Source organism: Gobius niger (genome assembly GCF_951799975.1).
Source record: "Gobius niger genome assembly, chromosome: 17".
In the NCBI taxonomy this organism is placed as follows: domain Eukaryota; kingdom Metazoa; phylum Chordata; class Actinopteri; order Gobiiformes; family Gobiidae; genus Gobius; species Gobius niger.
Genome location: NC_136868.1, coordinates 12019737 through 12032621, shown reverse-complemented (window position 1 = coordinate 12032621; position 12885 = coordinate 12019737). Strand labels below are relative to the sequence as shown.

Sequence of the window (12885 nt, the reverse complement as noted above, 5' to 3'; positions counted from 1 at the left end):
ATAAACCCTTTTATTTGTGTATATGGACATAGGTTATATTGAAAACATAGACACATAGTTTACATACATATATACAATGGGGACAAGGCGATTCCGTCTCCTGCATCATTATTAGTACAGTATGAAATGTAAAAAGGCCTTTCTAAATTCCGTTCCAGCTGCAGTGGTTTACATGCACATGTACCAGATAAAATAAAATAGTAATAAAAATATGTTGAATGTATTTTCTAAGTGCTAAACTAGACTGGGATTATGAGGTGATGCAGAAGGGAACTACCCACTCCCCCTTGAGGTTACATTGTTCCAATACTTACAACCATGCCTTTTTGAGGTAACATGGTTGTGAGTATCAAATTATTAAGCGCAAAACACTTTCCCCCCCAACAAATTTCTGTACAAACAAAATGTGTTTTCCAAAATGTTTCCAAAAAAGTCTCATCCATTCACAAAAAGGCGTGGTTTGTAGCGTGCATGCAAATATTAACATTTCTTGACAATTTTCAGCGTCATCACACCACAGCCAAAGGACAAATTTATACATGTATTTACCAGAACAATACAATAGGCAAAATAACAGCATAGCATCGTCACAGAGATTCAATGTCCATTTTTTAAGTCTAATTATATCCTAAATGGTGGTCCAATTTTTTTTTTACAGTCTACCTTTTTATTTTTTTACAAGCACTACCGGACCTCTTCCTGATGTAAAGGGTCACGGGTCTTCTGTGCGTTGGTTAACACCGTCAGTATCGGAGATGCTACTACTGTAATAAGTGAAGACCTGAACTATCGGTGCGGACTAAAGGAAGACGACAGATAATCACGTTTTCAAAGACAAAATGTACACCAACTATTTCAACGTCAACTCGTTTTAACACAGCCCAACAGTCTGAGTGAGTTCATCCTGAAATAATCCCTGACCACTCAGGGTAAGTGTAAGTGTATTGTGTGTCGGCACGTCTTTGCACAACCGGTCGACCGTAACATTATGACCACACGCCTTTTGCAAAATTGCAGTTTTTTTCCTGCTTCTAATAAGTGCTTTTGTCCTCAGATTGCCACATGGATTCACAAGGTTGTACGAGCCTATTGTACCAGTCCCAAACCTGGTCAAATCAGATGGCAAAGGAGGGCATTTGATATAAATATTAGGCTAAATCAATGTGTACATTAAATAATAATAATGGCCTACATTGTTCTTCTCCAAGCACTACTCTGTAGACATGAATCATTCACTCTGTGAAGGTAAACTACTAAAGCCACACCAGCTCTGGGGTTCAATTTTGGAAGCAAAGCTGACCATCTACACCCTCTGCCCTCAGACCACAACCAAGCACTTTCATACATAGCCAAGGTGGGTGAAGTGTCTTGCCCAAGAACACAAGGGGTTCAGGGGACTGCAGCTTTTATCATCAAAATAGCCGCTTTGTCTCAAATCAAAGGAAAGTCTCAAATAGCAACTGTCCACTGCTTGTCCACAAGCATTTTTTTTTTTTTTAAATTGACATCATTGACAGCATGATGATCCTGTCCTTAGTCCGGTTTTCTGATTCAGTTTAGATCAAATGACCTATTTTTAGCAGCTCTGCACTCATTAACACGCAAGTTAACCTTTTTCCTACATTAAAAATCAAGGGAGGCTTCAAAGAGATAGTGGTTGCCTACGCCTGGCCTAGTTTCAAACTGTTGACTTTTGGAAACATGCACTCTAACCACTGAGCCACTGTCACCAGAAGGTAGCTCACTATCCAGCTATTCAGATGGCAACAGATGACGTCCAAGGTTGTTTTTTTTTCTATCCTGTCATGGAACAACTGCTACACCAGCATTTAACTCCAGATCAAAACGTTACATACTAGAAGCAGGGAAATGCGAGAGTATTCACTGGTTATAAGGTGGGTGGTCGTACTGTTTTGCCTGATCAGTGTACATTTGGGTTCTGTGTTTTGAGGCACAGTAATAATACTCTTACCTAGACAACGCCGATACATAGATTGGCCACAGTCAGACCAATAAATGCTCATCAAGCGCGGTCGGCTTTGTCCTGGGATAAGAGCACATAAGCAGCAACACTATTTATTTTGGTGTTATGGGGTCTGAAGCCCTCACGAGGGAGTTGGTAAGCAAAAGATGGAGGAAAACAGCAGCAGGGACCGAGAACGGAAAGGAACCACTGGCACAAATCAATAGTTACAGCACAGGCTTCGAAAGAGACCTGCATCCTTTGACACAGTGTGCTTCATAAAGTTGGCTGCACCGTCCCCACGAAAGTTCATTGCACAGTTGTTGTAGTTGATTTCAAATTGTGCCCAGGCCAAGGGGGGGAAAAAAACGACCGCCAAGACGTTAGAAGACCAGAGACACGATGCAAGAACGGTCACTTCCATATAGACGGGGGGGCTGGAAAGAGTGCTTCTCCCACAAAAATACTGTTTCGAATCCATCCGTGTGCAAAATGTCATCTTAGTTAACAGGTACAGTAATGAGAAAAGCGCACTGCAGCAGCCTCCTCCGCTGGGCATCTTTAAAAAACAAAAACAAAAAAAAAAACCTTCACAATGTCAGGCCTGCTGTGCCTTATCCGTCACATGCAATAGTCTCTTGACCCAAATTCGATCGCAAATTCAAACTCCACTCGTTTCTAAAAGTTATTGTTGATTTGTTTATAGTTTGTTGTCACAGCTGGGTTTCACGTCATATCTGCAGTTTTTTTTGGAAGTGCAGTTATGCCATTTGTCTTTCCTTGTACCATTCGACAAACTCGTCCAACAAAACTGGCCCTGATGAACAAATAAAAGTGTTATTGTACGTTAAGACTTTATAGCTTTTAGCGTGCTGCTGGCGGGCAGAGTACTTACAGGCACCGTCCTCGTCGTAGTTACTAAGGTCCAGGTTGATTGTCCTGCTGAACTCTAAAACATTACACCATTGGTCTTTGTTGATGACTTTGTACTTGGATTGCTGGTGAAAAAAACAAAACGAAAAAACAAATATTACTTAAGACTTCATACAATTCGTGAGGTAAAATCGATTTTGAATGACAGGGCTCAATTAGGAAAGAAGAAGAAGAAGAAGATCTTTATTTATATAGCGCCTTTCACAGACATATAGTCACAAAGCGCTTTACATGAGACAATTAGGAATAGGAAACAACACGCCAAATGTAATGCCCAGGTACAATATTTTAATGCCGTCCACACCACAAATCAATTACTTTTTTTTTTTTTTTTGGACCATGTTTTCGATTCACTTTAGGAGCTGATAACATGGAACAATGTCATTCATGAGATTTGAGGCCTTAAATTTTGGCACAATTAATTTAATGTCCTGTGGAAACACTCTACACAATAATAAAATGTACCTCTAGAAACTGATTAAACACAGGAAACAGTGGCCACGTCTTTCCTAGAAGGAGACCAAGCATGCACTTGGCTGTGTTCAGGTCCAAACTCCTCTGGTCCTTTTCCTGTAGCACACAAAATGTTGAGTAAAAATGTTAAGGAAATATTTTTATTAAACAAAGACCAAATAGGAGATCTACAGATTAAATGAAGAGGATGTAAAGTTAGTTGGTGTCAGAGAAAAGAGGAGGAAAAAAAAAAGTCTTCTCTGATTCTTGTCTTTGGTAGTCAATCATAGGTTAGTAAAATACAGTATGTGCTATGGCTGTGCAATCTCAATAATAGTCAATATCTACTGTCAGCTCTGTAGAAGTAACAGCGACTGGTTTGGAGTTTAGAGGAGGACAATGGAAGATTTCTGTCACACTGCAGTGAAAATCATTTATTTTGTTTTTGCTTGTTTCTTCTCTTCTTCTTTATGTGTGCCCAGTCCCATATACTAAGAAAGAAGAATGTTGATCCTTACCCGAGCGAAATCAAAGGCGTATCTATAAATGAGTTTAAAACTAGTGCTGTCATTGAGGACAGATCTCAGGTAGTCCAGAGAATTCCTCAGCCTCTCAGTGGAGTCACATCTGATGACAAAAGAAAAACGTTTTCAAAGACATACATCTTCATCGCTCCCTCCAAAAAACAAAACAACGGAGAAAAGTTTTTAATTTGTGAGAAGAGACTCAAAACGAAGAAAGGAGGAGTAACATACTGCAGAGAGCCCATGCCTCGGAGCCACTCCTGGAGGGTGAAATACCCCATACTCTGGGCATCGAGCTTCCACGCCAGAACCAGCATCACCACCTGGACACAAACACAGCACTTGTTTGTGGACACCGCGGTTCACACATCTCAGTAGGATACATCATTTCCCTCAGTCAAATAATGACAGTAACAACATTGTGAGTGGAGAGGAACTGAATGATTTAAAAGGCTGCAATAAAGGAGTGACTTTTTTTAAAACTGGGGTATTTGGATTTGGTATCACAATCCTCCTACATTTTGTTAAAAATACTATCTTGACTTTAAAGAGCTTGGCTAGGTTTTCGGTTCAACATGCATTGCAAATTGCCCGTGCGTTCCCTTGTCCCTTCGCTCCCCAGCAAAACAAACCCTGATATCGCTCCAGCTTCGCGGATGTAGACGGTCATACGTCATCACTGACAGCAGAACGTGCTGCAGAGTTTTTGTATTGTAGTACTGAAGCTTCTGTGGTAATTTAGACACATGCTGCTCTGTAAAAGGGGGTTAAGCGGTACCCTTACTCCCCTATCGCAGGGGGTAAGGAGAGCGTTTCCTGGTTACTACTTTAGGAGCCAAGGGGAAATTAGAGCACCAATGTACGGTATGTGCAGGCACACTTTGAATAGAAGGAGATTCAAAGATAACTCTAGCAATGTATGAGTGGCTTAGAACAAATGACATTGTAATATGGCAAGATCAAACTAGAAAAAGTCTGCACATTTTGCATAATACCCCCCATTAAAAAATGATAAGATAAGATGGGATTTCACTTTCATGTCTTGCTTACAGATTTGCATAGTTAATTCAGAATATTCAATTTAAAGCAGATGCCTTTCCAGTCAAAACACATTCCTTCTTTCTTTAACGCTGGCTCGTTACCTGCCGTGCCTGGAAATATAATGCTGCATCTGACAAAAGAAATTGGCCATCACAGCCTAAAATGGCACGCTGCAGTGAGAACAAAGCCTCCTGAACTGCTTGCCTGATCACAATATCTTAAAAAGAACTTACATTTTCTGGCTCGACCCCAATGTCCTCACAGAACTTCTCCATTCCCTCGGGACCCACCACGTCATCACAACCTTTTGGTGAGAGACAGTTAGGAGATGGAATAAAACTGCAAATCACACATTGATTCTTGTAGTTTAGTTCAATGCCACCCATACCTGCATATTCATAGAACCACTCTAGACACCTTTTATTTGAAAAAGTGTCCTCTTCACGAATTTGTAATGCCTCATGTTTTCGGTACATACTGAGAAAAACAAAAACAAAAACAGGATAGGCTTAGTATTTAATAACAAGAAACTCATAATTTAAGCATTGAGGACAGTAACAGTAACCTGTCCTGGCGACTCTTCTTGGCTGACATGTCGTCTCCAGCGGAGGGTCTCCTTTTTTTCCTGGGAGGCATGGCTCTGGAGCAACAAGCTGCAGATTTAATACATATTATAATTAGCCAATGAAAAGAAGCAAGTATCACCAATAACAGGAAACATTACCTGTAGGATGACTGTCCTGCCCAATGTCTTCTGTCAAGTTCTACAACACAAACAACGGGAAAAAAGCAAATGTTTACATACAATACTTAACACCTAAGCCTAAACCAACTAGTAAAGCAGATACTTACCAGTCTGTGTAAGGTGTGGTGGATCTTATGGATGCTGGCCAGTGTAGTTAAGCGGGAATTCAGCTGAATATCTAAAGTGAATTACAATAAAAAGAGAGAAAACATCACAAAACTAAAAGCATAACGGACAGCCTTCTGCTCCCAATCAAAGCCGATAAGGCGGGTGCAAGGGTACAACAAGGTGACATCGGTTTAGCTGGAGCTACAGCAAAAATAACACATCCTGAACATTAAAATAACAAGGCACATGAAATACCCACTTCGCAGTTTAAAGCAATGCTAGGTTTGTAAAACGGGGCAAAAACAGCAAGAAGGGAGTGACTGAAAGCCGTAAGCTAACTTCACATATTTCCAATAGCATGCTATGCTCTGGAGCCTAAAGTCTGACTAGTTACTGTTATTAGCGGTCTCAAAACATGCTGCTTGTACCTAAAGCCAAACCAGACAAACGAACACATTGGCGAACGAATAGCACTAGCTGCATACCTAAAATAGCAGTGCAGACGCACAACTTGCACAGAGTTTACAAAGTATCTGGAGAGTTGAGCTCATGGGCGTTGTAGTCCATTAGCTTCAGCGACACGGCTAATGTGACGCTCACGCTTCAGGCTTAAAACTACAACTCCCAGTCCTTAGCATTGCGACTATTTCTTTCTGAGCCCAACACTCAACCCCCCAACATTTACACTATCTGACAGAATGCGTTTTGCAATGTTCCCAAAATCCAGATAATGAATCTATCCAAGCACGTAGGGATTCCTTAAACACGTAGCGAGGTTTTGTCTTGATATCGCGAAGTACGACAGCACTGCAGCAGCGGGTAATGCAAGATGTTTTACCCAACTGCGTCACAATTTTTCCTTTCTGCTACAGTCCACAAACCATCAAGATTACAACAATCACATAATACATCAAACCTGCATCACGGCCGAGTTAAAGCTTGGGACGTTATGTCAGTTGTTCATGTGAATATCTTAACCGACTAATTAGTGTCGAAAAGCTGGCGTTTTAAGCTAACCTTTGTTGCTGTCGGTCCAACACTGCGAATGCTATACATTAAATAGCTTCATGATACAATGCCACAATAAAACGTTTTCGTATTCATCCCCATATCTGTTAAATTCACTCTTGCTCCCCTTCCTTTGTTATCCCGAAAGACAGCAGTGGCATATACAAAGAGCCCAGCAAACAGCACGGGTTCATGCGTTGTCCAGAAATAATCCAAGACGGCGGCCCAAAAGTTGGCGTAAAATCACCAAATCCGCACGCGCCTCCACGGAACAAACGCAACAGCGCCTGCGATCTGCAAGAAACGCTGTAGAAATTGCCCGGTAATGGTTACTACTTACTTGCCGCATCAGAGTGCATTTTTATGAAACATACAACTGTCTGTGGGAAGTCTGCAGACCGGCCAATAGGCGGGCCATCTGTGCGTAAAGCCAGCCCACTGCGCCTGATTGAGCCGAGATCTGAATAAACCCCGCCTTTGGCCACAGCTCATTGGCTCAACGGGATGTCAAGTCAATAAGCGGAAGACAAATTAACAATCCCTCCTACAAAAGAAAGTGATTGGTCAGGCTTTTCCAAACAGGTCCCTTTATCTCCCGAACAGATTGGCCAGGTGAGTTTTTATTCGCGCATCAATCCTCGTGGAGGGCAGGCCACAGCGCAGCCCACGAAGAAACACCATTGGTCACTGCACTCTAAGGTTAACCTCATCCAGCCCTGAGCGGCGTGAGTTTAGGCAGCTTTTTTAACTCATTCTGATGCCCACTTTCTAGGTCAACAGTCTGACAAATCAGGAAACAAAAACAAAATCCACCTTTGCCAACCTTTACCCGACTTTCAGGTGACAACTGTCTTCCTAAAAAGTAAATATAGTTATAACTGCGTCATAGCTTCAGAGTGTGTCTGTCTTGGCAATAAATAGAATCTGCTAAGTCTTATTGTCTGAGTAGTTTGTTACCAGTGGAATCTGTATGGGTCTCTTTTTCTCTTTATGGTGGGCTATATGGAAAATAAGAATAGGCTATTTATAGATGTGTGTCATGTCCAGAGGCAGCACAACAAAAAGTGAATATCAAGCATTGTCTTAAATGACTTGAATTGAGGAAATGTAACTTGTTTTGAGCGGTTTTCACTCATTTAGACACTTTTCCTGATTGGACCGAGTTTACTTTGCTTGTTTGGGGACATTTCAGACCAGTTCTATCTCGCTTGAAATAAGAAAGTAAAATTGCCAATGAGACAAGACCAATTTTCTTACCCCATTGGCAAAGAAAATGACCTGAAATAAGGACGAAATGTATCGAAACGAGTCAGAAACATCTCAGAACAAGTGAAATAATCTAGGACAAACGCCCAAGAGCTTCTTAACTAGTCAAAACAACTAAAATGTGGATTATTATGCTCAAATTGAGATGTTTATACTGATCTAGTGAAATAATTTTTGCAGTGAGGTAGTACTCAGTGCTCATGTACTTGAGTCCTTTTTGGAGTAGTTTCATCATGCCGTACTTTTTACTTCTACTTACTACTATATTATAATCAATTATCTGTGATATTTCTTGAGTGGAAATAATTGTTACTTTTTCAACTGTGAGTAAATATGTATTTATTTCAATCTATAAAATACTAGATGTAGTTTGTTTTGAGAATTACTTTGTTTTCCTGGTCTGTCGTTTTTAATTTTCTAGGCATTTTCTTTGGAAATGTCATGATTTCCCGCATGAGTTAATGTTTTGTTCCACACAATTTATTGAAAATAAATCAGACTTTTTCCACTCGAACAGTTGCTCAAGTAACATTTTCTCCGAGTACTTTTTACTCTTACTTGAGTAAATGTTTGGGTCACGACTTTTGTACTTGAGTAAAATTATTTCAATGTAAGTTTTTGGCTACTCAACCCACCTCTGGTCATGTCCCAATACAATAATACTGATATTGATCAATCGCATTGATTCAGTTATTGATCAGTAATATGGCTATTGTATGGTCTTAAATACTTTCCAGTCCAGTACCATTTTAACACAAAATAGTTTCCATTTTATCTTTCAACGTCTAACAATGTAACAGCCTCAGTAGACTTGTCCATTAAAGAGCACCATGCCGATAATTTAAACCAAAGATATAACCTCAATTTTGGATTTAGGATTGAGACTAACAAGAGTTTTCCTTCACATCATTGAGGGAAATGTTTAGTGATACTGTCTTATAAATTAAACAAATAGATAAAACATAGAATTAGGGTTGTTAAAAGGAGCTATACCTGATTTTACTTCTGGAAATGGAATGAAATGTATTTTGTCCTCCTTTAGTTTAACTCAAGCGTTTGTGGAGAACAGTGTGTATCAAATTATAAAACATTTGTTTACACTTTATGAACTTTCAGGCTACTTTTCTAGCATTTTTGTGAAAGCGACCCTGAAAAGTGACCCTGCAAGTTGTGAAATGTGCCTATAAACCTGTCCCTGTTTAGATGTTACAAATATATTACGAAAGTTATGCATGAGCTTGGACCACAACTAGCATTTTAATTTAGTCGCTTCCTCTTTCATTGTTTGCAATCAAAAAATCAGATATAGGTCCTTTAAATTATTATTTTCGAAAGACAGTAGCAATTGTTGTTCTTTCTAAAACAACCATTTCAACATTTTTTTCAAATAAGAAGACATAAAGAATATAATAAAAGGCTAGAATTAGGCCACATACATATTGGTAAAATGTGAAATACACTCATGCTGGTTAAATAAAAGGTTTGTAACACTTCAAATTGCAATTGTAGTAATGATGACTGGGGATTTTTCGTAAAGGGCGGGTTAATCGCACCAACTCCAAATAAAGGTGTGCCTTCAACCTGCAAATCTGTGTACAGAGGTGAGCCATAATGCTGCTGTTGAACTTTGATGAAAATACACTATATAAAGGATATTATTACTTTCAACTGCCTTATTGAAGGATAACTGCATATTCCAGGTCATTTTTCTATAAACTCTGAATACTTCTTGATAATTATAGGAGTACTATACTGTCTGTGTAATGTTGCGAATGACTGGGGCGGAGTTAGAAGTGCAATCCGGGGAGGAGCACTGGCAACAGGCTGGCTTCTACCCACGCACGCACGCAGGAAGTATTTGATCAGCCAAACGGTGCACATTACAGAGAGTAAAAGTCTTTGCTGTGGTGACTACACATCATGAGCTCTGAAGAAGCAGCCGAGACTGTGACCGTGCGGACCGAGGGGGCTGCTGCGGCCGGGACCACCCCTGCTCCCTCCCCGGACAAGGCGAAAGGCGTAAGTGTAAACAAATGTTAACCCGTCCTGCAATGTGGCTCTAATGTAAACTGTCCTTTTTAGTCCTTCAAGTGCCCTCTAAGTGACCATCACGTCCACAGAGAGGATGTGAGAAAGGTTTGGAAAGAGTGTCAAGAGGAGAGCTTTTGGTACAGAGGTGAGACTACGGTGCACAGACATTCATGCCTTTCTCATACATCTGGTTGGGTGCATTGCATTCTGGGGCTCTTCAATGGTTCTCACTGTGGCGTGGCAATCTAACCCTCACCTGGGAGGTTTGTTGGTCGCATATTGCACAACATTTTGACAGTTCATCTGTCGTCGGCCCGTTCACTGATCCCCGAGTGTTTACATTCTTCTGTGTGAAATTAGACCCGCCGCCTTAGAAAGCACTCTCTTATGTAGAGGCTAGAAGTCAAACCAGGGGAACAGTGAAGGTGCACAATTGCAATGAACATTTTAAATCCTATTATAGCCTCTTCTTTATTCATGCTTTGTGTTTAGACTGATTTTAGAGCTGTAGAGGTAGACATCGGCTATAAAAGTGCTTGTAAATTCAAGGGTTATTTAAGGTCACGCATAAAACACTAATGTAGGTCTTTAGTTAAATAACCAAACGTTTGGTCTTAAAGACACACCCACATACTTCAAATGGTATGCCAAGCCCATAGATTTACTTAACAGGCCTAGATTACTGTACTGTATCTAGGTGAAAAACATGGTGGTGACCAGAAAGACAGGAAAAGCCAAGATAGATATCAAACAGTAGACCAAATCAAAATCAATCCATCAATTTTCATACAAAGTTGTAACGCAAAGTGCTACGACTTCTGGTCCACCATAAAGATTAGTGTGAGTTGTATATTTCAACAGTGCTGCTGTAATCTTTGTCAAAAGCATCATCTGGTGTTTTATGTTTTGATATTATCACAGCTAATACAGTTTAGTTTAGTTTACAGTTATAGTTTTCTAAATATCTCCCAGGGCATTTGATATGCCTCAAGTTGGACTCGTCATGGTTTTATCCTTATCACATTAACTATATTAGTAACATTTTATCAGCCACCGTAGGTCAAAGTTCAACAAGTCTACTGTGTACTCAACCCAAATGTAGGCAAATTCTGATAAGAAATTGTATGTACAGTATTTGCCTTTTGACATTAATCAGGGTAATTAAGGGTACAAGTCTGTATTTATGAACAATGATGACATTGATCTGAACATGATAAATGTGCCTTTTCCTCAGCTCTTCCCATCTCCGTGGGCAGCATGGCTGTGACTGGTGGTCTCATATACAATGGTAAGGATAGGAGACTTTTTACATTTTAAATAATGTAAAGTAAGAGGGAAATAAACTTTTGTCTTTTTGTGGCAGGTGTTTGGAAGCCATCCCCTCGTTTTGGTCCATTCCCTAAAGTTATCGGTGAGTAACGCTCTCAGTAGAAAATAGTTTATTCCACAAACTTGCAACAGACTCGTTCATTCTTACCGCTTTTCTCTCTAGTTGCTGGAATCCTTGGATATGCGATCGGAAAAGCCTCCTACATGGGAACCTGTCGGGGCAAATTCCAGGAGCTTGGTATTAAAGCAGGTCCTGGTGGTCCTTGGGGTGCTGGACGTCCTTCATTTGGACCATGGGGATCTCGCCCTGGGCACAGGTATGGTACAAGTCTGTGAGGGTCTGTGTTAGAGGAATTTTCTTATTGCTGTGTCTTGCATCACACTGTAGTAATGTTGGGTAAATAGGTCATAGAGAATTCAGAAAGTCAAGTATTTGAATGAGAAATATTAGCCAAACTCTCTCCCGAAATGCAAACATGAATCTATTTGTGATACAGACAAAAGTTAAAAGTCATATCATATTACTATTTTGTTCCAGCCTCTGTGTGTTGCTGACCATTGTATTTTCCACAGACACTGTGGACATGTGTGTGAAGAATGTAAGAAAAAGGAAGCTTCAGCTCCAGCAGTAGAGCAGCCACAAAGTTAGAGGTGGGTCACACTACTGTTACTGTAATGTTCCTTAATACTAGGCCAGATTGCAATAGGTGAGTTAAATTTTATGGCCAATAGGAAACATCTTTGTCTTTTGCCCAATGAATGAACATAACTTAAGAAATATCTAATAAACTTTGTTTGTTTGTTTTCAGAATAATAAAACAAACTGGACGAAACACACGATTAATTATTTTTTCCTTCTAAATTTTAAATATGCTCCGCTGGTGTGTGTGCGCGCGAAGGGTACATGTACATGTACGTGTACGTGTTCACAGATGGCCACTAGATGGAGGCAATGCTGCTTTCATTTCATTCATAATCAGCACTGCCATAATGGTATGGTAACTGACTCTGCATTATCAATAATGTTTGCTTTCAGTAAATGTAATATTGTTTCATTGAGACATTTTCTGGTTAGAGCAAACAGGCTTTATTAACTCTTTGAAATCAACTCCAAGAAACCTGTATTCTTGTTCAATGGTGTCTTATGCTCTGAATGTACCATTTTGCTGTTCATGTTATTATGTCAAAGACAAAAATATAGATTTGATAAATGAATATGTCTGTCTTTTGTCTGTTTATTGGCTTACACGAGTGTTGTGATGCTCGTCAAATGCGTTTTTGGTTTGTTTAAGAAACAATTTCAGATATAAATACCTACATAAAGACTCCCAGATCATTAGTTTTATTAAGGTTATCAAGTATGAACTAGGCTATCATAGACTAGTCCTGACCTGAACACGTTTTTTCCCCCATCAAATGTACGCAGTATGTGCTGTACCCTGCTGTATGTAAACGAAGTCCATGTGAATGTCACCCCCGAAAGA

General features: G+C 39.9%; 2 protein-coding genes across 7 annotated transcripts; one reads left to right on the top strand and one right to left on the bottom strand.

Annotated features, from left to right (window-relative positions):
• Positions 1–1812: 1812 nt before the first annotated feature.
• On the bottom strand, positions 1813–7205 carry dcun1d4 (DCN1, defective in cullin neddylation 1, domain containing 4). Of its 4 annotated transcripts, none has more exons than XM_079574986.1 (11): positions 7116–7205; positions 5767–5837; positions 5639–5678; positions 5480–5567; positions 5303–5391; positions 5148–5218; positions 4105–4196; positions 3868–3976; positions 3362–3466; positions 2859–2961; positions 1813–2780 (listed from the first exon to the last, which is right to left on the bottom strand). In XM_079574986.1, exons 1-11 carry the CDS (start codon positions 7132–7134, stop codon positions 2725–2727), a joined length of 843 nt encoding a protein of 280 aa, XP_079431112.1. In that variant the 5' UTR covers positions 7135–7205; the 3' UTR covers positions 1813–2724. The 4 variants fall into 4 exon arrangements, with proteins under 4 accessions (XP_079431112.1, XP_079431113.1, XP_079431111.1 ...); XM_079574987.1 differs by lacking the exon at positions 7116–7205 and adding an exon at positions 6785–7044; XM_079574985.1 differs by lacking the exon at positions 7116–7205 and adding an exon at positions 6196–6214.
• A 165-nt stretch (positions 7206–7370) lies between these two features.
• On the top strand, positions 7371–12052 carry ociad2 (OCIA domain containing 2). 3 transcript variants are annotated; one of them, XM_079575020.1, is made up of 7 exons: positions 7371–7387; positions 9928–10060; positions 10124–10217; positions 11307–11360; positions 11436–11483; positions 11565–11718; positions 11975–12052. In XM_079575020.1, the coding sequence occupies exons 2-7, from the start codon at positions 9962–9964 to the stop codon at positions 12048–12050; spliced, it is 525 nt and encodes a 174-aa protein (XP_079431146.1). In that variant the 5' UTR covers positions 7371–7387; positions 9928–9961; the 3' UTR covers positions 12051–12052. The 3 variants fall into 3 exon arrangements, with proteins under 3 accessions (XP_079431146.1, XP_079431145.1, XP_079431144.1); XM_079575019.1 differs by lacking the exon at positions 7371–7387 and adding an exon at positions 7483–7500; XM_079575018.1 differs by lacking the exon at positions 7371–7387 and adding an exon at positions 7606–7637.
• Positions 12053–12885: the final 833 nt, after the last annotated feature.